The sequence below is a fragment of the Lotus japonicus genome, chromosome 4, assembly GCF_012489685.1.
Source record: "Lotus japonicus ecotype B-129 chromosome 4, LjGifu_v1.2".
NCBI lineage: Eukaryota > Viridiplantae > Streptophyta > Magnoliopsida > Fabales > Fabaceae > Lotus > Lotus japonicus.
In genome coordinates, this window is record NC_080044.1 from 51716941 (window position 1) to 51742885 (window position 25945).

Below are 25945 nucleotides of genomic sequence, written 5' to 3' on the forward strand. Positions count from 1 at the left end.
ATTAATTGTTACTTTATTGCAGTGTATGAAACTAAGCTTTTCGATCGCAAGTATGGAGATTAGATTTGTGGTGATCATTCCACATTGTTGGTTGTATTAGGCTGTTGCATTGTTTTCTAAGTTTCAGTTGTACTATGTACATGATCTCACTTATTTTAATTAATTTGAAGTTATTTCATTAATTTAGTTCTTTTTATAAATTTAACTCGCAAGACGTTCAAAAAAAAAACTCACAAGTAAATCAACTCGCCGTGCAACGCACGGGTAAAAACACTAGTTAAAGTAAAGTAAAAAGATCCTTGCAATTTTGGAACTTCTACAATACGTTTAGAATAATTTGTTCATTCTGGCTACATAAGGAGTGGACATGTTTTACTGTTGTTATTTTTTTCTCTTTCAGTTCAGTATAGCTTCTGTAATTGCCTGCATAATTGATTAGCGATGTTGCCTTGTGCAGTGACATACCTATGGCTCAGTATATCATCAACATGAATGCTTCACTGCCTGCATCTGACAAGTTCTTTATACATATCTTGGATAATACCCACATGTTTGTTCAACCCCATGTCGAGCAAATGATACGAAGTCAAATGGCCAAGTTTAGAGGGGACAACACATATGTCAAGCCTAATTGATTCATATGATGTTGATTATTAGTTGATTAAGCCTGTTTCTTGTATCTGAATCTCATGCAAGGAAACTATGATATTTTAGTAAGAGATTTTAGCTGCTTTCATCACTTTAAGAATTGCATATGTTCTTGTGGGGATTATTGGTGGAACATTGTTTGTTCATACAAGTCCATGAGAATTTATTCCACTGAGGGGCAATATAAATTTATAATTGAAAAAGGGTATAAAAGATTATGGGCGTGAATGGCAATACTTGTTTGCTCTCTGTATTGTAGGTCATTGATAATGGAGGAAGAGAAAGGTTCAGCTGCACATTCATTGACATTTGTGATATGTTTATCTAAGATTCCTAGTTCTAGATGGAACAAAAAGAACATTCTTTGAGAAAGAGTAGAAGATCCAATAAGAGAAATCAGGTTTAACCAGTAACAAAGGATAGGAGGCTAACACTAATGAACCGAACAAAATAAAGAATTGTGTGAACATTTGGAGCTTCCCATAATGCCTAGATATATGATTGCATAAATGTCAGGTGCAGTCCAGTTGATAGATAAGTGGACATGAAAAAATTGACATACTCATGCACTAATTTGGTCACACTTACATTTTTATCCCCTCCCCTTGAAGTTCTACGACTTCTATCCAAACCAGCACTTGCACATCCATATATCAAAATAATTCAAGCTATAATTTTCAGGAACCACCATATCGTATATTAACTAAGCATGTCATACTCTTAGAATAACACCATTGAAACTTAAAGCATAGACCACCTATCAATTAGAACCTACTAATAAAAAACAACACCAATTTGGTCTCCAAGTTCCGCTTCGTATTTCTCATTTTATGGGAACTCATGGTTGCTGTTTCAAATGTTGTTTTAATTGAGAATAATCTAGAGTACACACCCCGAGGGGGCACTTGAAAGGAGAAGATTTTTCCTTCTGTGTTGGGTGTAATATGAAACAAACCAGTAGTGAAAACAAAAACTGTTTCATGTAATTCCTTCAATTAAATTAATCAGAAGATGAATTCATGTAGAGTAGGAGCAAAAACTGCCAATTGTGCAAAAGGTACATCTGCTCTCTTGACTCTTGTTATTGTTTGAGCAAAAGAGAGAACATGAAATTATTCTCATTCTAAAATCAAAATACATTGAGATACATGAAGAAATTTTGCAGCCATCAATTAACTGGAGATATCAACTGCATGGTTGGGAAGCTGCATGTCCTTTTAAATCACCTCAGATAATGGCTATGTCTTCTGCAGAAGAAAACAAGGACAGAGCACCCAAGTCTCAATAGTTGATGTGAAAACCCTTCAGAATCTATTTCTACAATCGGATAAAATATTTTAGCCAATATAACTGATCACCTCAGCTTGCAATGAGCAAACATAAGAACCTTCCACTTTTAATTTTTCATTTGTCTACTGGCCGGATATTATCAGGGATCAGCACTTACCATGAACTCAGTAAGAAGCCATGCATCGAATTGGAAAATGTATGTCTATATCTATGTTATGCCATTCTCATGACTAAAAAGCGCGTAGCATGCATCAGCTCTTTGAATTCAATTTCTCCAAGAGGATCTTGTTAAGGAGACCAGGATTTGCCTTGCCTTTAGATAACTTCATTACCTATTTGAACAAATATATATGATATTAAGATAATTAAAAGGGGAAAAACATAATAATGGTTTCAGGCTGTACGAGTTAATACCTGGCCAGCAAAAAAGCCTTGCAGTTTAGTTTTCCCTCCTCGATATTGCTCTACTTGTTTCGGATTCTCAGCAATCACTTTGTCCACCATTTTTTCAATCTCAGCAGGATCTGCTATCTGTCATTTCCAAACGTCACAAGCACATTCTAACATTTTCTTTTTTCCTTTCTCAGCAAGAACAAATAAAGCACCGATGGGGCAGTCACTGAGAAGAGGCCTAACACTAATTGTTCAAACCACCTCGAGGAATTTTTTCTTTTAAAATAACAAATAACATCATAAAATCCAAATAATCCAGTAAGTTATTAAATTTGCAACTGACCCAAAAACATTGGCAACTTTATGCTTCTACAGTTTTGTTTTTCAAATACAAGTAGTAACATCTCAAAAACATAAAATCAGAATAATCATGAAACCACAAGTGAACCCATTAACTGGCAGCTTTATGCTTAGAATCCAAAAAATCAGTTGTCCCTTGCTAACTGACTCAATTTAAAAATTTCTATAATGGTTGATAATACTACTGACCTGAACCAAGTCCTTTTTCTCTATGAGTTCCTTGACACTGCCACCCTTGGCTAATAGCTCAAATAGTATCTGAAAAGTAATGGAATTGTTGTGAAAGAAAAAGAGGAGCATATGTTGAATGGATGTAATAAGTACAAAGATCAAATCTTCCTAATTACTATATTTACATGACACATTCAACCAAGACACAACAGTAGATGTTTCTAACATGACCAAAATATTAAAGCACAGATCATAAAGGATCCAAGAATTTAGACTTCAGAAGTCAACATATTTTATAAATGAAAGCAGTAGGCTCATTAATACACAGACAATTAACTCCCACTGGAAAAAAATGAGAAAAAACTAGAAGATATGTTAGAAATAAAACAGTATAACTTCTGGCTAAAGCTTAATGTTTCAAATCAGGTATGTGAATGATTAATGCTTAGATCCTAATTATTCACCACTTGTTGGTGCCAGAGACAACTATACCTCCTTCCCGATCTTGCCACTGATGATTCCACCTTTAATGGAAGCTATCAACTCAGACAACTCTTCAGGCGTAAGCTTTATTTCATTTATGCTCAACTTCTCATTTTTCATGAAGGCAGCAATATCACTCATTATCCAGTTGGCAACTAGCTTTGCATCAGTACCCTTTGCAAGAGTAGCATCAAAAAATTCTGCAATCTAATAAATCCATTCAGAAAATAAAAATCATATTAGACCACTTGTGGGAATAAACTTCACTAATATTTACTTTATAGCCTTCTAGTGTACTATGCATGATTGAGCACACTTTAATTAAGCTGTGCATTTTTACTTTTGCTGCAATCAATTAGCTGGTTTGGTGTATCTGACTTTCATAGAAAACCATTGTGTATAAATAAACAATTTGATGATGAACAAAAAAAAAATAAACAATTTGAAAATTATTTGGTGTTTTGATCAAAACATATATTGGCATTAAACCCTACACCAGAAAAAGAATGATATTTCATAAATCGGTTTTGTGGCGTGTACTTTGCAGAAGTCTACTTCATTCTAGATTGTGTCAATTTGCTGGAGGAAGATATTAATTGTGAACTGAGTCTATTAGGTCTTTTATCCTGACATGGAAAAGGGGAGAGATTTAAACTGATATATTTGCTATTAAGCTTTAAGCAAAAGACACTACGTAAAATATTTATGAGTATTATGTGTGGACATTTTATTGCCTGATATTTCTTGTATGCTACTAAATCTTACAATACATTTCCCAACAATACTAATACAGAAGTGTGATACTGGGCACTAGTAGATTTTAGTTAATTTTCTAATTCGTACTCAAGTAATCTTTAGTACATTCTTTTATTAAGAACATGTAGTTTCAGTCATGTGCATATCAATGGTAAAAAAGTCATAACCTCAGAAAACAACAGATAACTTACATTTTGATCATTAGCCAAGAAAAGAACATCTTGCATGCTTAAGCCCATCTTCTCATATCTTCTACGCTTTTCTTCTGGAAGCTCTGGTAAAGAATTTCGAATACCATCAACATATTCCTGGGAAACGATTACAGCTGGAAGGTCTGGTTCGGGAAAATACCGATAATCAGCGAGCCCTTCCTTTATCCTCATTGTAATTGTTCTCTTAACGGAATAACAGAAGTTATTAAAGAAAGTTAGTATAAGGGAAGATAACACTATCTTGTACCTGCTAAACTATCTAAAAGGGAAATAAGAACAAAATCACGATATAGTACTAGCCTGAGAGCCTTCTTCCCATAGACAAGTTTCCTGTACTATCTGATTTTCCTGGCCATTACTATGGAGTTGCACCTGCCTTGCAATTTCAAAATCAATAGCTCTGCTTACTGCTGAAAATGAGTTCAAATTTTTTATTTCAACCTGCCAGAGCAATTTAACATATTAGCTGCTAGTTTGGTAAACATATTGGACTCTCTAATACTGCATTGCAACAGAAGGCAATAATGGTATCAAGTTGTGGTACTTAATTTCTGCAAAAAGCAAGGATCAACCAATTTTAAAGAGTATCAATATGATAGACAAATCAATTTTCTACCCACAAGACCAGTTTGTAACAATTGCTCTTCATTGTGTTCTTTAAGGTCAATAAAAGCCCAAAATTCTGTGCAGTTACTTGTTTTCTAAGAAAATCAAAACCAAACTTATCACTTCAGACAATACATTCCAATTCCCATCCCGGTCGAAGAAAGTGAAGTGCAATAAAATTAAGTAAAATAGTATACATTTATAGACAAAATGTCAACATGATTAACACCCAAATTCCATGCACTTTACTTTACTTCTTACAAAGACTTCTAACACACAGGATATTAAAACTCCAATGTATTCCATCATATGGCCTGAAAAGGATAGTGACTATCATTATCATACAAGTCAGGCCTTGGCAAAACAGAACCGATGAATTAACATCCAACAACTTATTCTGGGTGTCTGACATGTTCAAAAGGGTAATATAAGTGCATGATAAACAGGACAAGGAAAACAACATAGCATGCAGTAATAATTGTAATTATATTCTTCACGCTCTCATCCTTAGATTTGCAGAGATTTTTTTTTACTTCACCCACAGTCTCTCATTATAATGTCTAATCAGACTATCAGAGTAGGGACAACATTGAAAACTATCATCAAAGTCTCCATGCAATTCCAATACCAAGACAAACAAGCTTCCTAATAATAACAGTCTAGCAATATGTTACGTATGTGACAGTTTGATAGTTAGTTGAGGCAGTTAGTCAGTTAGAGGAGTTAGTTAGAGAAGCAGTTATGCAGTTATAGTATATAAGCTGCTAGCTAAACAGTTGTAACCATCTTGTTGTTGATGAATGAACTTCTCTCTTCTCTCTGAATCTTCTTTCTCTCTCTATCTCTCTCTCTCTAGTTTCTTCCCTAACATTGGTATCTAGAGCCTTCGATTCTCGGAACCGCCATGGCTGAAGCAACTCGATTCCAGAGCTCAATTCGTGAAGCTGAGGAACGAATCATGGCTGCGATGGATCCATGCATCGCGCGTCACATGCGAGAGCTGGAGCTTCGGTTTGAAGCGCAATTCAACGGGTTTCAGGAAGCTATGCGTGGAATTGGACTTCAGGTCACCGATTTGGCTTCTGCTCGACGAAGCAGAGCACCAGGCGATGGAGATCACAGGATGCCGACGCGTCTCACAAGGTTGGATTTTCCGAAATTCAGCAAAGACGATGTCGATTCCTGGATCGCGAAGTGTGAAAGATTCTTCGCGTTGGATGGCACTCCGGAGGGCGAACGTGTCGCCGTCGCCAGTATCGCCATGGACGAGAGTTCGTTCAGATGGTTTCAGGGGTTGGAGCAAGGAACGGTGGGAAGGGTGACTTGGCTGGAGTTTGCGACGGCACTGCGATCGCGATTTGGTGTGGAATTTGAGTCGCCAATGGAGGAGCTCAAACGATTGGTGCAGCAAGGAAATCTTGAGGAGTATCATGAAGCTTTTGACAATTTAGCATGTAGAACTGAGCTTTCTGAGTCACTGAAGCTTCAGTGTTATCTTGGAGGCCTCAATCCTGAGCTATGCACTGGAGTAAAGATGTTTGGTCCTCGTACTCTACTGGAAGCAATGCGAATTGCTAAGCTGCAAGAAAGGAGTTTGGAATTACTGCGCAAGAAGTCAAATCCAGTGACCAAATCCTTTAGCAATTGGTCTGAGAAGAAAGGAGTGACTTCTACAATGGTGGAAAAGAGGGGAAGTGACCGGAAATTGGTGGGAGAAAACAACCAGAAAGGTATTTTGGGCAAGCCAAATTACACTTTTCAGAAGAAACTCTCCCAAAGAAATGGATGAACACCGTGCTCAGAATCTGTGTTTCTTTTGCCATGAAAAGTACACTCCAGGGCATGATTGTCTCAGGTCTTCTTCATGGCAGTAGATGGTCTTGATTCAGAAGAATGTCAGGAGGAATTGGAACAGGATCTTGGACTTGAGGTGAGTGTTCCTAAAGTCTCTCTTAATGCTTTACATGGTGATTCCATTTCTCTGAATGCTTTGGATGGTGATTCCCAATATCCTATGATGAGATTGACTGGATGGTTAGGCAAGAAACGAATTTTTGTGTTAATAGATACTGGTAGTACACACAACTTTATTAACCAAAAATTGTGCCATGAGGGATTGAGCAAGCTTCAGTGTTTGCAACCAGTTAAGATAACAGTTGCAGATGGGGGAATAATACAGGGTACTGGTTGGTGTGAGGGAATTTCTTGGAAAATGCAAGGTTACACTTTCACTGACAGTGCAATTGCCATACCTCTTAGTAGTTGTGATCTCATCTTAGGTATGCAGTGGCTTAGACAATGGGGTACTGTTTCATGGGACTTTACTAATTTGATCATGGAATTTGCTACGGGGAATGAGATGGTCAAGTTGCAGGCTGTGGAAGAGAAGGAGAACAAACTAGTTTCTGCTGCTAAATTGCACCATATAGTAGGGGAGGATAAATACAGTTACATATTACAGATTCTTCCTTGTTCTAGCGAGGTAGCTTGTTGCACTCTCAAGGCTCAGGAATCATTGGATTCTGGGTTGACAGGGCAAGAGAGGAAGCCATTCTGAAAGATTATGGTGAAGTGTTTGAAGAACCTGCTGAGCTGCCACCTTTTAGGGGCATTCATGATCATAAGATCATATTGAAAGAGGGGTCAAACCCCATTTCTCTCAGGCCTTATAGATATCCTCCTGCACAAAAGGATGTCATAGATAAAATGGTGAAGGAATTGCTTGAGTCAAGGGTAATTCAACCTAGCTCTTCTCCTTTTGCTTCTCCCATTGTTTTAGTCAAGAAGAAGGATGGCAGCTGGAGAATGTGTGTGGACTATAGGAAGCTCAATGATATGACTGTGAAAGCAAAGTTTCTCATTCCATTGGTGGAATGAATTAGGGGGACCTAAAGTTTTTTCTAAATTGGATTTAAGGGCTGGTTATCATCAGATGAGAATGCGACCTGAGGATGTGGAGAAAACAGCATTTCAAACACACTCAGGGCAATATGAGTATGTTGTCATGCCATTTAGTCTTACAAATGCTCCCTCCACTTTCCAAGGAGCCATGAATGCTATATTTGCTCCATATTTGGGGAAGAGTGTGCTTATATTCTTTGATGATATCTTAGTGTATAGTGCTACTATTGAGGACCATGTCCAACACTTGAGAGAAGTCTTTGAAGTCCTTAAGAAGTATTCATTCTATGTCAAAAAGAGTAAATGTGCTTTTTTCACTCCTGTGATTGAGTATTTAGGCCACTTTATTTCAGCATCAGGGGTTGCTACCGATCCTACCAAGATCAAAGCCATTCAAGAGTGGCCTGAACCAACTACAATTAAACAACTGAGAGGGTTTTTGGGACTCACAGGTTATTACAGAAGGTTTATTAAGGGCTATAGTATCATGGCCTCACCATTAACAGACCTTTTGAAGAAAGATGGCTTCCTTTGGTCAGTTGCAGCTGCAGATGCTTTCCTAAAACTCAAAAATGCATTGGTTACAGCTCCTGTCCTTGCTATTCTGGATATGCAGAAACCTTTTACAGTGGAAACTGATGCTTCCAGTACTGGCATTGGGGCTGTTCTACTTCAGGATCACCACCCTGTGGCCTTTATTAGTAAGGTCTTATCCCCTAGAAACAGATTGTTGTCAGTATATGATAGGGAACTTTTGGCTCTGGTCCATGCAGTTACAAAATGGCATCAGTATTTAGCTATCTAGCCATTTACTATTCTTACTGATCAGCAGAGCTTGAAATTCTTATTGGAGCGGAGATTGTCTACTCCAGCTCAATGTAGGTGGGTTACTAAGTTGATGGGTTTGTCCTATGTAATTCAGTACAAAAAGGGTAAGGAAAATGTGGTAGCTGATGCTCTTTCTAGAGCCTCTCATGGAGAATTATTGCAGCTTTCAGTCTCTTCCATATCTTCAGAACTGTGGGCCTTACTTACTCAATGTTATGCAGCTGATGATGCTCTTAAGCTCCTTATTTCTCAGGTTCTGGCTCAACCCCAGCTGCATACTCACTACTCTGTGGTGGATGGTTTGCTGTTTAGGAAACATAGACTAGTGGTTCCTAATGATGCCCAAGTTAGGACCTTAACCTTGGAGTGGCTTCATTCCTCTCATCAAGGAGGTCATTCTGGCATAAGGGCTACTGTGGTCAGGATTAAGTCTTTCTTTTACTAGAAAGGGCTTAGTAAGGATGTAGCTGCATTCATCCAATCATGTGAGACTTGTCTCAGGTGTAAGTATGAGAGAGTTGCTAATCCTGGTTTGTTGCAACCACTCCCTATACCTGCTGGAGTATGGAAAAGCATAGCTATGGATTTTATTGATAAGCTACCCAAATCTCATGGCAAGGATGCTATTTGGGTTGTCATTGATAGGCTGAGCAAGTATGCTCATTTCATACCCCTCTCTCATCCTTATACAGCTTCTACTTTAGCTGAGATTTTCATTAAAGAGGTTTATCGGCTACATGGTGCTCCCTCCAATATGTGTCAAAAGCATCTAATTATTTTGATAGAAGAAATAGCTAGATACCTTTGTCCCGAACTTTGATTGCCCAATGGGCCGTATTGATACATTTACATCACAACGAAGAGAACCTTCTTGCATATTGCCATTGCTCACTCCTAAATATCGTACCAATCTCTGTATTTCTGCTGCATATTCTGCCGCTTCAATACCGTTTCTCATGTCAGGCTCAGAAACTATCTCAAGCAAAGGCACCCCTGCCCTATTTAGATCAACCTGTCATGAAAGGCCATCACTTTAGCATAGTTATATCATTGACATAAGTTATTGAGCCTTTGCCAATATTTCAGGAAAATGAGTGGAACAAAGCATCTATGTATTTCCAGAACATGAATTACAAACCGAGAAATATGTGAAACTGGCCAGACATGAGATTTTGTTTAAACTATACATAATTATAAATGTCTCAATGAACAAATGCAGTCTGCCACTGATCCAACATGTTAAAGACAAAGCAAGGAAAAATAAAAGTTGAATAAGAATTGAAAGGTGCAAGCTAAAAGAAGGGATATAGACACTACCTGAGAGTAATTCCCATTTTCTGTATGTAAGAGCTTCCCTGCATCCTCTTCCATGTGAACCCTAGTAATGCCAAACTTCCTGTGGCCTCCACCAAACTCCACTGGAATATCCACATGAAGGTAGCCACCAGCAGCAATTGGCACATCAAATTGAGAAATCTGATACCCTTTAGGAAGGTCAGGGTAGAAATATTGCTTCCTATCAAACTTGGAGTTGAAAGACAAGTTGCAGTTAAGAGCAAGGCCCAGCTTGACAGCAAAATCAATAACCTTGGAGTTCAAAACAGGCAAAGCACCAGGCAAGCCCATGCAAACAGGACAGACACTGCTATTGGGAGGTGACCCATAACTGTAAGGGCAACCACAGAATGCTTTGGTGAGAGTGGAGATCTGAACATGGGTTTCAATGCCAATGACAGCTTCATAGTCTTTTGGGATTTTGTCAAGCTTCTTGGACTGGGTTGAAACCTTGGTTTGTGGTGGGTGCTGCTGCCGCTGTTGGGTCTCTGTTTGGGATTGTGACGATGCGCAGCGCAAAACCCCATTTGTTCTTCTGAGAAATAATGCTGGACAAAGTAGAAAGGGGTGAACTTGGAAGGTTCTGAAGATTGCGGAAGCCATTCTGGAAGGAACTGAATCACGTTAGAAACAGTGGCGGAGCCAGGAATATTGTGGAACCTGGGCAAGATTTGACCTGTAAAAAACAGATTTGAATCTTGTAGATTATATCCACCAGGTAAAAGCAGAATCGCCATTCGAAAAATCACAAATAACCAAGGGCAAAGCCACCCAAGCAAGGGTTTTAGGCCCCCAACAATAAAAAAATTCTACTAAGTAAAAAAGGCCCCCAATATATTTTTACCAAGTAAAAAAGCCCCCAAAATCCAAGCATTAATAATAATTCACATAATGGCTAGTGCTAGTGGTAGAGTGCGTTTGACCTTTCACTACTAGACTTGTGATGCTTCTATTGGATATTTTACTCTAATTGCTCATTATGTCAATGAATATTGAAATTTAAATGCCAAGTTGTTAAATTTTGATCACCTTTCACTCCCACATAGTAATTTTTAGCTATCAAGAAATCATCATTATTGTGGATAAATATAAATATAATATACTATCAAAAAAATCCTACTATCTTACCTTGTTCACATTTCTCAACAACCTCAAAATCATCATCTAGAATTGATGATGATGATGATGACTCTCCTTTAGTCATAAAGACAATTAATCTCAATTGAACAAGCTAGAGCCCATCAGACAAGTCATTAGAAAAAAGTAAATTAGAGAATAGTAAAATAAGCAGAATTTAAAAGAACACAACTAGACCAGACCCAAATTCTGCATTGAGTATCCAATCAGTCCGGGACAAAGGTGTGATGTTTGAGAAATATGGAGAGAAATGCTAACAATCATTTAATGATAGATTATAAAAGATTCAGTGATTGAAGCATTTTATATCATTGGCAATGGACCATATGTTTATTCAGAAAGGGATAACCTTCTGGAAAAGTTTGTGGAAGCAAAAATATCACATGAGACAGAAAAATGATACTCTTCAAACTATGGCAAAGATTATGGATATAAATATATCACTGCTTTTATTATGGTTTAGTATGACACATTTGAATTGAATCTTACAGTGCTGAAAGTACTTGAGATCAGAAATGAACAGAACTTTCAATCCAGAAAATGAAAACATGTAGCAAGAAAATATACAAACCCATTTGAGAACAAAACATAGAAGCATCACATTATTTATGAACAAAGGAATTCAGATTGTTTTTGTACTTTCTACTGTATCAATAAGGAAGCAATTGACAATTATCTCCAAACACAACACTTCACAGAAAAGTGAAAACTAAAAGAATATGTTTAGAAAACAGAGGTGTCCCTGCTTGTTGAGCAAAAAGTAACTATTTTACAAAGTGGTGGTAATGCTACAAACGACACAAGTCACCTGACTTCTGAATACAGAGAATTCAAGTCTAAATCAACCAACCCAGCTAGACACTACTGGAAGCAAGTTTCCAAATACAGAACCTGAAATTAATTAAGAAATGACCATCAAAGGTCATTAATTAGATCAAGCTTATACAGCAGAACAGATCACAAAGGGTTGAAAATTGAAATATGCATGAAATAAGAAGAACACCTTTGTCCCTGATGAAAATTTTTGCATTATCAGCAGTAGCCTCACCAAGTAGTCGCTGATGAAACTGTCTCTACCCTACACCCTCCACCTCCACCACCCCCACCTCGAATCCCAACCCAACAACCAACCCACAATCCAGAATTGCAAAATGAAGACAACCCAGATGGATAAATTGATATGCGATGAAAAAAAAAGCAGTGGAGGCGAAAAAGCTTACCAGATGAAGACAACCCAGATGAAAAAATTGATGAAATCAAGAGAACCCCGTTGCAGAGAGCGGTTGAGGATAATAGGCAGAGAGTGGTGGAGCGGTTTTTTTTCTTTTATTTAAAAAACCGGTTTATAAATCGGTTATTCAAATCTAGACCAGATAACCGAACCGGATTTCAAAAATGAACCGGATCGGTTTTTTGGACCCAAAAAAATTGGATTTTAAAAATAACACGGTTTGGACGGTTTCCAGTTTGGTTCACCAGAACCGGTTTTTTTGAACATCCCTATCCGGGCGGGGGATGTTTGAGTTTCAACTTATAAAAGTGGTTATGGATTGATTTAAATAGTGAAGGATTTAACTTATAGAGTTAAGAGCAAAATATAAAAATGGTATATCATTATACCAAAAATTATGAGATTAATATGAAATAATAAAATATATATTATGATCACCTTGAGTAAGTTAAAGTGATCAAATAACAAAGAAACAAGTGAGAACAAAGCTCACGGATAAATTGGAGATACTCAGAGTCAGAGCACATTTCACACGGTCATAAAGATATGGAAAAGTCAAATTCTCGCTCTAATTCAGGTCAGGGTTCATGATGTTCCAACGGTGTAATGCTGTTATCGAGCTTTTCAGAAAGACAGACGAATCCAACGATGTCATTCCAAAACACACCATGGAAAATATTACTTCATCTAACATGAGTCATAGACATATATACTTATAAAAAACACACAAAGCACAATAAACACATAAACTTAAGCTTAATAGCACTTATCACCCTTAAAGCTAATAAATAACTAGTTAATTAATCGCACAAATTATCCGGGTCTTACAACCAGGCACCGGATTGTTTGGCTTTAATGGGCTATTGTGGAACATGTGTTTGGGCTAGTGTTGGGTACCTTTGACTATGGGTTTATCCGAATTATGTTGGAACTACATTGAGCATATTGCATACACTAATAATAGAGACCGTGTAGGTTCCCTTGAACGTCGTCGACGTTGGAGTGTTGGTTGTTGCCTTGTGACTTGTGTTAGATGGATGAATACCCTATGAGGTACGATGTGTGGTTTATGGACCTTGTGCCTTGCTTGGTGAAGTGTTTGCCTTATCCTATGCTACACCTAGAATTCCTTAAGAACGTACAAGTATGTCATTGTGTGAGAATCTTGCTAGGTGCTTATGTATGTGAATATGCATGCTTTTACCTGCTTGTATGTGTGCACGTCCAAAATATGACTCTTTGGTTTAGAAGTTGACTCTTGCACCTTTTCTCTCTTATGATTGTTCGAAGACGCCGCTCTAAAGGATGACAAGAGACAGATGGATGCATGTGAGGAGACGTCTCCAGGAATTGTTTGATTACGGGCTACTATTTCAAATACTAGTCGTGTGGAGACTGCGGCGAGCTCGTTGGGCTTAGGAGACCCTTTTATATGTCTTTTGGAGTTCCTACTATAATTATATTAATTGATGTAAGGGTATTTATTATTGGGTAATTATTATGCATTTGTTAGAGCATGTTATGGAAAGTACTAAAAGGTATTATGTTTCAGAAAAATATATATACCTGCATCTTTATATTTTTGAAATTTAATTAGCATGTTTAATTTACTTTTGGATCAATAAGTAACCCTTGAAAATCGGGGCGTTATAGCTACAATCTACTACACAGAAGATTCAGAAGTATAAAAGGAAGAACTGAAGACTTTGAAAAGTTGTCGATGCCTGATGACCCGGGTTTATATGATGTTTTTAGGGTTTTTCCTTGTGGGTTTTGAGTCTTTTTCTTGTGTCTCATGTAGTGTTTCATGCATTCTCATGCATTTTTATCTTTTCTTGAGTCTTTGTTTAGTTTTGGTAATTTTGTAGTTTTATAGGGAGTTTTCTTGCATTTTAAGTTAAGTTTAGGACTTACATGATTTTCTTTTGTTTTATGAAGGACCTCTTGTGCTAATGAGCTCTTGGAGCTTCTAGAATCTTCCTTGACTTGTTGGTTAGGTTTGGAGAGCAGAAACTGAAGGAGAAAGAAGGCCAAGAAGCATGGAATTGATGGAGAACTTAAAGAGGATTGAAAAGAGGAGTTTCAGAAGCCAAAAAGTCCTTTTCAGGCGAGCTTAAGCGCCTAGGCGCTGGGAATGGGCGCCTAGGCGCCAATTAGGTCCAGAGGCATGTTTTTCAACATGCAATTGGCGCTCAGGCGCTCTGAATTGGCGCCTGAGCGCCCAGAACAGCTCAGCCTCGTTTATTTTTCCTATAAATAGGATTTTAGTCATTTTCTTTTGTAATCTTTGATACTACTTTCATTTTTACATAAACTCAGAGGTAGAGAAGCATCTAGGAGAGTGTGAGAGGGCTTCTAAGCTTGTAATTCAGGTTCTTAGCCTGTAATTCAGGTTCTTAGCCAAGCATGCTTGGCTAATCTCTCTTCTTTTGCTTTGGATTTCTTTGTAAGACTTTTTATATTTGAGTTATAATCTTAAGTTCTTTCCCACATGTTCTCCTTCTTCCCTTGAATCCCATTTTCTGAATTTCAATCTAAGCTTGTATGCATGCTTGCTTTATACTATTCTATAATCAGAACGGAATTTTGTTATAGATTAGGGAACCGATTTGGGATTACCCCTTCTATACTTGCTACTAGGAATAGAGGAAGGGTTGGGGTTTGATGGCCTGAATTTGCATGATCTAAAACCTCATATAAATGACTAAGTACACAAGGAATTGAGCTTAGCTTTTAGTATGGGAGAATTGCTTATGTGAGGAATCAATAAGTGAGTAACTAGGCTATATCATCAAGGAGAGGTTCATGAGTTCATGTGCTTAGAATGATGTGCTTAAATTGACTAGTTGAACAAGAACCCAAAGCATGTTATTTTCTGAATTGTCTTTTTATTTTTCCTTTTCCTTATTACTACTTCGACATATCTTTGTTTCAATAAAACAAACCTTCATTCTCAAGGCTTAAGCTGAATCTATTCACTCACAATCCATGTGGTTCGATATTTAAAACCGGGTGGATTCCGTACACTTGCGGATTTACCAACAAGTTTTTGGCGCCGTTGCCGGGGATTGTTTGTGATTTTTGGTTTGAGTTATGAGTTTGAAGTATAGTCTACCTAAGACTATAACTTAGGGCTGAATGGGAGACAACCCATGTTTTTTTTTTCTGTTTTACGTTTTGTTTCTTCTGTTTTTTTTTTTCCAGGAAATAAAAAGGAGACAAACTTGGAAGCACTCAACCACTTGGAAGGAGATTCTTTTCTTACTCTGATTTTAGTCCATGCATTCTTAGCATATTTTTCTTTTATAGATTTTGTTTAACTTTTTTATCATGCATTTTTTTTTTGGAGTCTTTTGTACCTTGGTCTTTATGCCCTTTACTCAAATGACATGTTCCCGAGTCTTGCTCACTCACATGATGCTGGTTTTGAAAATGTTTTTAAGTGGATACTTTGTGCTTTCTTTTGGGGAGTGATTGTAAGTTTGGGAAAGAGAGGGAGAGACTTCGGTCTTCTAAGTGTTGTCTTGAGGATAGAGTTGATGTGAGTCCACAAGGGTTCATCTTTGACCCTTCACTATATAATTTCCCTGGAGGATCCTGACTCACTTGCACTTCTTGGTTCTGTGTTTCATTTCATGGGTCCTTGAGTGTAGCTTTAGGAGACTTGCATTCTTGAGACTGGTAGGTTTTCTTGTACTTCAGAAATTGTTTTATAACATCTTTGTCCCTAGTTGACCCTTTTGAGCCTTATGGAGATTTCTTTGTTACCTTTGTTATGTGGGCTGGTTGTTTGGTTGGAAAAATGGGGAGTTGTGGTTCTTAACTCTCAATGGAGCTAGTTTATAGAAAATGCAATTGTCTCTTGCCCCAAAGAAAAAATTCAAAAAATTCAAAAGATGAACTCCATGGCCGGATGGAGTTCCAAAAAAAAGTCAAAAGAAAAAATGAACTCCATGGAATGGGTGGAGTTCCAAAAAAAAGAAAAAATTCTGAAACAAAAGGGGGTTGAGAGACTTGTGTGCTAAGTATCAATTTCTTTAGGCTCCGGTTTTCATGAAGGACCACACTCAAATTTTGTGCAGCCTTAGTCTTCCTTAGGGACCACCTACCTTGTGCTTTACCTAGCCAACATCATAACCCTTTTGAAGTCTCATTCAATAATGCATTGTCAACTTTAGTTGCTCTTGAGGAAATGATTCTCATAACCTATGAACTTGCTTGTGTGCTCAGTGCACTAAACAATTGTCTCATGCTAGGATGTTAGCTCTAAATGCTTCTCATAGTGGACTCTAATTCTTCTTTATCTAAGAGTAGCATGAAGTTCATTGTTGAATCTTTCTCTTGGAACTAACTGCATTTACTTGATCCCCCGGTTTTCTAAAAATGTATCCCTCTTTGGCATGTGTGTTGGGAGCAATTCTTTGTGCTTGAGGGCAAGCTAATCTTAGTGACGCTCGAGGGCGAGCTGTCGTTGAGTATAGTGGTGTGATGACCCGGGTTTATATGATGTTTTTAGGGTTTTTCCTTGTGGGTTTTGAGTCTTTTTCTTGTGTCTCATGTAGTGTTTCATGCATTCTCATGCATTTTTATCTTTTCTTGAGTCTTTGTTTTGTTTTGGTAATTTTGTAGTTTTATAGGGAATTTTCTTGCATTTTAAGTTAAGTTTAGGACTTGCATGATTTTCTTTTGTTTTATGAAGGACCTCTTGTGCTAATGAGCTCTTGGAGCTTCTAGAATCTTCCTTGACTTGTTGGTTAGGTTTGGAGAGCAGAAACTGAAGGAGAAAGAAGGCCAAGAAGCATGGAATTGATGGAGAACTTAAAGAGGATTGAAAAGAGGAGTTTCAGAAGCCAAAAAGTCCTTTTCAGGCGAGCTTAAGCGCCTAGGCGCTGGGAATGGGCGCCTAGGCGCCAATTAGGTCCAGAGGCATGTTTTTCAACATGCAATTGGCGCTCAGGCGCTCTGAATTGGCGCTTGAGCGCCCAGAACAGCTCAGCCTCGTTTATTTTTCCTATAAATAGGATTTTAGTCATTTTCTTTTGTAATCTTTGATACTACTTTCATTTTTACATAAACTCAGAGGTAGAGAAGCATCTAGGAGAGTGTGAGAGGGCTTCTAAGCTTGTAATTCAGGTTCTTAGCCTGTAATTCAGGTTCTTAGCCAAGCATGCTTGGCTAATCTCTCTTCTTTTGCTTTGGATTTCTTTGTAAGACTTTTTATATTTGAGTTATAATCTTAAGTTCTTTCCCACATGTTCTCCTTCTTCCCTTGAATCCCATTTTCTGAATTTCAATCTAAGCTTGTATGCATGCTTGCTTTATACTATTCTATAATCAGAACGGAAGTTTGTTATAGATTAGGGAACCGATTTGGGATTACCCCTTCTATACTTGCTACTAGGAATAGAGGAAGGGTTGGGGTTTGATGGCCTGAATTTGCATGATCTAAAACCTCATATAAATGACTAAGTACACAAGGAATTGGGCTTAGCTTTTGTATGGGAGAATTGCTTATGTGAGGAATCAATAAGTGAGTAACTAGGCTATATCATCAAGGAGAGGTTCATGAGTTCATGTGCTTAGAATGATGTGCTTAAATTGACTAGTTGAACAAGAACCCAAAGCATGTTATTTTCTGAATTGTCTTTTTATTTTTCCTTTTCCTTATTACTACTTCGACATATCTTTGTTTCAATAAAACAAGCCTTCATTCTCAAGGCTTAAGCTGAATCTATTCACTCACAATCCCTGTGGTTCGATATTTAAAACCGGGTGGATTCCGTACACTTGCGGATTTACCAACAATGCCCACACAACCCTCGGGATCATAAGCGATCAAATCCAAAAGCTCTTAGAGCTCATCATGAGAGATTCTGATGATACAATTCAATGAACAATCATATATCATCGTCTGCTTCAATATGCAGAGTAGATATTCTTTAGAGTAAAATTATTTCTACCTCTATCATGTAACTGAACATAAAGAACATGCTTAAGAGTCAAATTTGACAAACAATACTTTATAGTTCCGAGGCTTAATTGATCTAATATCCCTCTTAGAAGAAGAGATTTAGAGTAGAAGAAAACAATATTTCTCAATATTATTTTGTGAGAAGTCATGTATAATACTTATTGTAAAGGAGGAGTCCTTCTAATACTTAGTAAGGAGGAGCCCTAATAATACTTGTAAGGAGGAGTCCTTCGAATACTCAACAGTGCATGGAGAGGCTGTAGCCAAAGAACACTCAACTGCCTGAAGAGGCAAAGACAAAGAATACTTGTTTTTCCTAGAGAGGCAGGGTGCAAAGAACACTTAAGTTGCCTGAAGAGGCAGGGTTCAAATATTGTATAGAGAAGTCCTTGATACTTGAACTTAGTGAAATATTGGCAATGTCGAGAACTGGATGTAGCCCTATTGTTCTGGGGATGAACCAGGATAAAATTGCTGGTGTGCATCGTTTACTTCCCTGCTATTCATTTCCGTTGCACCAAACGATTTCAACAAAGATGATATATCTTTCAATCGTTTGGAAATCCAAGTTTTTTGATGACACAATTTAAATCCCCCCTATTGTGCTACTCTGATCAACTTCACTTTACACCAACAGATAGAAGCTCAAACCTATGTTATCTACTAGTTACAGACTACACCTTTTTGGGCAAAAGGTCTTCATCAAACAGTGTCATGCATTTAATGCAACTGACATCGAGTACACAAAAGCACCGTTTGATCCAATGTCTAAAAGCTCTGTAGAGAACACACTCCAACGACTATCTTTTCTTGCAAAAGATTCAGAAGTATAAAAGGAAGCTATGAAGACTTGCAGTAGTAGCTTAAGTGCTCACAAGAAAAAAGCTTTCGACTCACAATCTAGAAAAGGTCATCATCATCGTCTTCTTCAACATGAAGAGAAGATTTTTCTAAGAGTCCAATCTTTCATCTAAATCTCTCATGTAAAAGAACATAAAGTACAATCTTAGAGTCATAACTCATTCTCAAATACTTTATGATTCATGGAGTGAATTGTATCTACCATCACTCTTTGAAGAAGATAAATATGTAGAAGTAAACGATCTTATAAAAGATTTTTTAAGGAGAAGTCATGCATACTATGTAAGGAGAAGTCCTACTACTACTTATGAGGAGAAATCCTAAGAATACTTGTTAATGCATGAAGAGGCAGTGGCAAATAAATACTTGTTTTTCCTGGAGATGCATCGGTGAAAGAATACTCAGCAATGCCTGAAGAGGCATGAAAAATAATACTTGTATGGAGAAGTCCTTGATACATGGTTAGTGAAATCTTGGTATAGCCAATGACTGGACGTAGCCCTATCGTTCTGGGGGTTCATTGATTCCTCCATTACTCACACATTTCCGCTTCGCCAAACGACACCAACTCAAGCAACAATGTTTTCAATCGTTTGGAAATCCAAGTTTTTGGATGGCTCAATTCAAACCCTCCATTTCTTGTGCTACTTCTGATTATCTTGGAAGAAGTTTTTGAATTTTAAATTAAAAAGTCAATGTGCATTAAGGTGGAAAACATGGAGGTTAATGCAATTAAGTACATGTTCCTTGACTTTCTTTATGAAGGGGCCTAGTTTTGAATGCATGGATTTTGAAAGGACCTTTTTGAAAATAAAATTCCCCTCATTTAAGTCACGAAGGGCTTGTTTTTTAATCTCTAAAAGTGAAGGTTTTAATTGGATTTTAATGGAGGATTAAAGATTAAAATAAATGAGATTTTGGGCAAGAAATAGAAGAAGAAAATAATTGCAAGATGACCATTGGTTTGACTTTTGATGGCTGAATATTTCAAACCATTTTGTATGGAAATCTCATTTAGGACTTACTTTGAATGCATTATGCCCAAACCTCTACTATAAATAGAGAGCTTTGACATTTGCATTTTCCACACCAAGAGGTCTCCTCTCTTCTCTTCCTAGTGTGAGCTCTCTCTCCCTCTCTTGTTCTTCATTTTATTTTTCTTTCTTTTGTTTTATTCCTTGATCAAGGTGATGCTGGTCATTCTTAGTATGCTATGTGGTTGCAATATAAAATGGTCTTTCACATCCAAAAAAGAATGATCATTTGATTGAGTTATCAAGGAAAAGTTTGTGAAAATGGTATTAGAGCCGACCTCTCCCAGTACGATGTGGTTCGGGGATGAACCAAGCAGAAGTTGGTGGGCCTATGACACCCGGGGCCGACGAGGACGGGGAGCGATCGTCGGTGTAGGAGCTGATCCTGTCAGGCTTCTAGGCGGATGGACACATGAATGAACCGATATCGCACACAAACAAGAGGTATTCTAAGACTGTATAGGTATGAAACTATACAGTTGAGGAGGGCATAAAAGATTTGATTGGTACTACTCATGACAACAAGATGCATCTTCTTTTCGGGAGCCCAACTTATAAAAACTCCATGTTTAAGTGTGCTTGCCTTGAAGCAATATTGGGATGAGTGACCTCCTGAGACGTTTTCCCAAGAAGTGCGTAAGTGAGGACAAAGCGTGCTGAAAAGACTCGTGTTGTTAACGTGAGGTCAGTCGTCATATCGTGATGTTACACAACACTTGTATCTTCTTACTACGATTGAATCTTAAGGTTAGTTTCAAAGCAGTACAAGCAACGAAAAAACATTTATCAGTGGCCTTGCCCAAGCTTCGGTGGGGCTCATCTGTCGTCTTCAATCATCTAGGCAATGGAACATCTATCGTGCTCCGTCGTCAAGCACGAGACGCGATGGGCTCTTGCAAAAGACATTTGAAGCCCAAGCCATATGAGATTTTAGCAGGGTAACGGTAGGGTCAATCGTATGTACCTGATGTATAATACATGAGCTATTTATAGAATGACGTCGACTATCAGTCACCGCCGTGTAGCGAAAATATTCTCGAATGTACATCTCGTTGAACGGTCCTGATTGACTCTTTGGTTGGTTGTTTATCCATTTCCTTTGACCACACCTATGTTCTAGACTTGTCTCCTGAAATTATCTCCAATAAGCTGAAGGGTTGATTCTAAACCTTCCATGGAGATATTCGTAGGGTAATGTCTGGTGTGAGGTATGATTCGTGCTACGGACTCGGGTCAAGTCATCCATTATCGTCAAACTGGATAGACTTTATCCTCTTGGATCATCTGGTGCTTCAGACCGTACCCAATGATAGTCAGCCGACGATGGGCCGAACCACGGAGGGTCAAGTCTGAACACATCTTTTTGTTTTTTAATTTTTATAACCTGTTCATAGCTTAGATTTTTAACAAATAGTGGTGGTTGCGTTGCGCCGAAATATTGATACATGCACCATATGCATATTCCCAAGTCAAAACTTTTAAGGAGAGAAAGTGAAAGCTCACCAACACTGATACTCGATTGGGTAGTAACGACGAAGAAGAAGAAGGAAAGCTTATGGTGTCGGCCATTCGTGTTGCCAGTACCGTAGTCAAAATCTGTTGTGTTGTTTCAAAGTTTGCAGCACATGTTTCTGTATATCACTAATTTGATTTGCTTTAATTAAGTTACAACCTTCGTTATATTCAATTGATCAAGTCCCACTTTGATGGAAAAAGCCCCACGCTATACTTAAGAACAACGCCTGTATCATAATTGATGATCACTTGCCCTTTTTATTACTTTTTTTCTTAAACCAAAAATAAAATTAATAGTAGTTTATCGCTTATAAAAAAAAAAGAAAAAAATTAATAGTAGTTGGTAATTGAATGTGATATTTGAGATACAGCTAAAAGGAATAGCCTTTTAAGGTTACGACCAAAAATATGTGTCTGGTTCGTGTGGTGATCTTCAATATTGACCATTAATATATTCTCTTTCTTTTGGGCTCCATTGTCTGCCAAATAGAACTAGACTGAACTGGAACCCCCATTTTTTACACTTTTTATTCCATGACCGGCTCGCAACCTCTCTGAGTCTTATAATTCTTCTTCCCACATCTCCTGATTGTTGAATGATCAATACTAGTATTAAATGGCTTTACTTCTCTAATTAAATTATAGGGTGTGTCTAATATACTTGTTTTTTTTTTGGTACAATCTAATATACTTGTTAAAAGTGGTGCACATGGATCAATATCTTTTACCTTAGTAAGTTACACATTAATTTAAATTTTCATTTAAATTTACAATAATTTATATTTTAAATTTTAGTATTTTGCAAGGGATTATATATGTTCATCGGTCTCTTCCAGCACCATCGATCCCTTAGCCCCCTACAACTCCAGGCCACCAAGGGTTTATGTTCATCGGTCTCTTCCAGCACCATCCCTTAGCCCCCTACAACTCCAGGCCACCATCGCCTCCTCTTAATTGTCAGCGCCCAACACTTCCTTCTTGTTGTCGACTTTAGTGTCACCCGCATACACTGCCCAATTCCTCCTTCTCATCTGCCAACCCATCCCCCTTTCCATAAAAATCTTTGATTCTTCCCCTTCCCTCCGCTCTCTCCAACAACTACACACCTTCACGATTGTCTAATCCCCCAAAAACTCCACCTTGGAACCTAAGTGTGACTCGATCTCGACCCACCTCTACCTCATTGTTGTGTTTCCCGCCCTCGCTGTCGCGGTCCGATCCTCTTATTGCTCTGCTGAATCAAAACCTTACTGACTCGACACTATCATCGATAGTCATCGTCGATCAGTGAATCCCATTAGCATAATCCAAGCCCAAAACCGAAGCATTTAATTTGTCGAGCAACAACACTCTATAGCATAAAGTGATGGCTGTCTTGTATTGCTATGAAGGAGGAAGAACCTGATAAGAAGGAAGAGGTATTAGAACCTTGAGCGGGGATGCGTCTGTTGTCGGATAGGGAGAAAATATGCTGGAGACGAGTCCTTTCATTTAAAAAGTAGGGTGTCGATCCTTAGGCCGAAGGTGACGAAGGCCGTAGCAAAGCCTCGCTATGAAGAAGTCGGAGAAGGCTAAGAAACGTAGTACGAAATGATGTGGTTCATATTTTCCTAGCTCTTAGGACATCAATGATCGAACTCTATATCACTTAGTCATAGAGACTCTGATACCACTAATGAGAATCAATTATCCTAAAAGCTTAAGTTGTTAGATAAATGACACATTAATGAAATTAAATTTCTTCTTTTTTCCCTTTTTATATAATATAACCTTAAGGCAAAAAGAAAACAAAGAAATCTTCCTATGAGTTTGAACTTTGAACCTAAGACCGAGAAAATTATACAAACCAATCGACTCAATGACACTGGCTCGACTAAGTCAATGACAAACAAGTTTGAAACATTGCTAAAGAGTACAAACGCTCTAGTTTAGTTATCAATCAAAAAGTGTGAAAATAAAAAATAACATATCTTGAAACATTTTTTTCTTCGTAAAAAGTAACTTAAACACATTTACTGAAAAACGAAACGAGTAACAAACAAACTTTATACATCAAAGTTTCGTATGTATCTCTCACTTTTCATCATATCACATCAATTACTAATCTCTCTCACTCTATTTTTCTCTCTTGGCTTTCTACACCCATCAACTATATAGCCAATATTTTTCTCAACGAGTAATGATTCCCCACACAAACTTTTCATTCCATCTTATTTCAACTTATTTTTTATTCATACATCTCTTTGCATTTCTTATCACACTGTCTATCATATATATTATTCATTTATCTCTCTTCCCTTCCTATCTTATCATCCTAGCTAGTAAGTGATTTTAAAGTGTCAAAACATTATTCATCCTCATACAAACATGCTACTAATCTAGTTATCACTGCGGTCGATGTGTGATCTGCCTATATTCCAGTTTATTTATTTAATTTCAACTGGTTTATAGTTTGAAGAATTTAGGGGAGAAATTCTATTATTATATTTATATAGATATAGATTTATGTGTGGATCAAAAATAGTTCCACAAACTTTCTCCACCAGAATTATCAGGCGACGGTGGTGGGTTCATTCTGGGAGGAGACAGCAGCATTCCCTCAGCCATGTCGATCAGCAAATTTGGCATGAAGAATATGGCTTCCTCATCCATAAATTCAGTTTCAGACAAAAGAGTGGCATCAGCAACAGCATCAATGTTATTAGGAGGCTCATGAACTGTGTCTGTGTTCCCAGCTGCTGCTGCAGCAGCAGCAGCATCAGTTTCCTCCATTTGTTGCGCAGCAGCAGTAGCAGCACTGCGGATGTCCGCAGGGGATTTGGATGCCGGCACCGGATACTTGTCGGCGGAGTCAGGGAAGTTGAGAACTGCTCCACCGCCTTTTAGGGCCAGCGCCGCCACATCATAGGCAGCGGCGGCCATCTCAGGGGTGGGGTACGTTCCCAGCCATATGCGTGTGTCCTTGCGTGGCTCCCGGATTTCAGTGACCCATTTTCCTCGCCGGCACCGGATTCCATGGTAGACTGGATGCCTCTTGGAAGATGATGATGATGATGAGGCCATGTTTGGAGATTGGAGAAGTGCACAAAACAAGGGCTTGCTGTTTGGCACGTGGGAAAATGAGCTAGGTGCGGCAGTGAAAAGGTAGGGTTAGAACAATGGAACTTCTTGACGCAATTTTGTAGTACTTTTTTACTTGGAGGATATATCCTATATGGCTAAATACTACATTTATGGTATTATATGATGTCCATAGAATGTTTAATTTGTATATAAGAACAATGAATTTAAGACATCACTAGCTACTACCTTGTATATAGTTTTGCTGGGAAATACTTGAAGAATTGAATGAGGAGATGGTGGTTTGCATTTGAGAGAGTAAGCGTAGATATATGCAAGAGAAGTAGTGTGCAGAAAAAGTGAAACCGTGGGGAATTCGTGGCATAACTGAGTGTGTGATGATGATTTTTATTAGATCTTCCATGAAAATATAGTTGGCGCTTCATTGCGTTCCAACTATGAATGTTTTAATGTTTATGGAAATAATTAAGCGAATGGAAAACAATAATCAGATATTTGGAGAATGATTGATTAATTGACAACTCATTAATAGAAAATTGAATTTCTGTGGTAGTGCAGTTCCTATAGTTATACTCCATTAATAGGAGTACTAATTAAAAGTAATCTAATTCATTCGTGTTGGGTTAGGTAGGATTATCATGCGGGTCAAAATTTTCTTTACCAAATAGTATTTAACACAACTACATTCTTATAATTAAATTCAAAACATCTGTTCAAATTAGAATAACTCCGTGTTTGTTGACATACAATAATACTTGTGATAATTATATATTGTCATTGATTTGCCAAAAGTGTTAGTATTAGTGATTTAGCAAAATGGATGTAACATAAGTAACAAACCATTGATCCAGAATTAATTTAAATTAGGGATGACTTACCATTTTTCTTGCAGTCGAGACCCTGTACAAATTGTCACACTTGACTTTAATGCAGACAAAACTTCAGCTGTAAGCCCCTTTCTTTTGACTTCAATTATATACGAGGTTAGGAGAGTTTGATTTTCCGGCTTACAAGAAGTTTGGTTGTTTCTCATTATTTCTCCGTGTCCGTGCATTCATGTATCATTAATTTCTCCTTAAAAAAATGTATCATTAATTTTCATGAGAAATGCAAACAAACAGTTTTTAATATT

At 37.7% G+C, this 25945-nt stretch overlaps 2 protein-coding genes across 9 annotated transcripts; both read right to left on the bottom strand.

The window, feature by feature from the left end:
* Positions 1-1609: 1609 nt before the first annotated feature.
* Positions 1610-12437, bottom strand: LOC130709959 (glutamyl-tRNA(Gln) amidotransferase subunit B, chloroplastic/mitochondrial-like). Of its 8 annotated transcripts, none has more exons than XR_009010240.1 (11): positions 12124-12316; positions 11112-12011; positions 9966-10659; positions 9451-9660; positions 4614-4754; positions 4293-4496; positions 3355-3552; positions 2881-2949; positions 2353-2469; positions 2096-2270; positions 1610-1895 (listed from the first exon to the last, which is right to left on the bottom strand). XR_009010240.1 is itself a non-coding variant. In XM_057559098.1 (11 exons), exons 4-11 carry the CDS (start codon positions 10584-10586, stop codon positions 2190-2192), a joined length of 1641 nt encoding a protein of 546 aa, XP_057415081.1. In that variant the 5' UTR covers positions 10587-10659; positions 11112-11214; positions 11929-12011; positions 12124-12316; the 3' UTR covers positions 1610-2189. The 8 variants fall into 8 exon arrangements, 5 of the variants coding, with proteins under 5 accessions (XP_057415081.1, XP_057415082.1, XP_057415080.1 ...); XR_009010241.1 differs by having other exon boundaries at positions 1610-1965; XR_009010242.1 differs by having other exon boundaries at positions 2007-2270.
* Positions 12438-23942: 11505 nt separating this feature from the next.
* On the bottom strand, positions 23943-25104 carry LOC130713846 (ethylene-responsive transcription factor ERF026-like). The gene has a single exon (XM_057563659.1). It carries the CDS (start codon positions 24793-24795, stop codon positions 24247-24249), a length of 549 nt encoding a protein of 182 aa, XP_057419642.1. The 5' UTR covers positions 24796-25104; the 3' UTR covers positions 23943-24246.
* Positions 25105-25945: the final 841 nt, after the last annotated feature.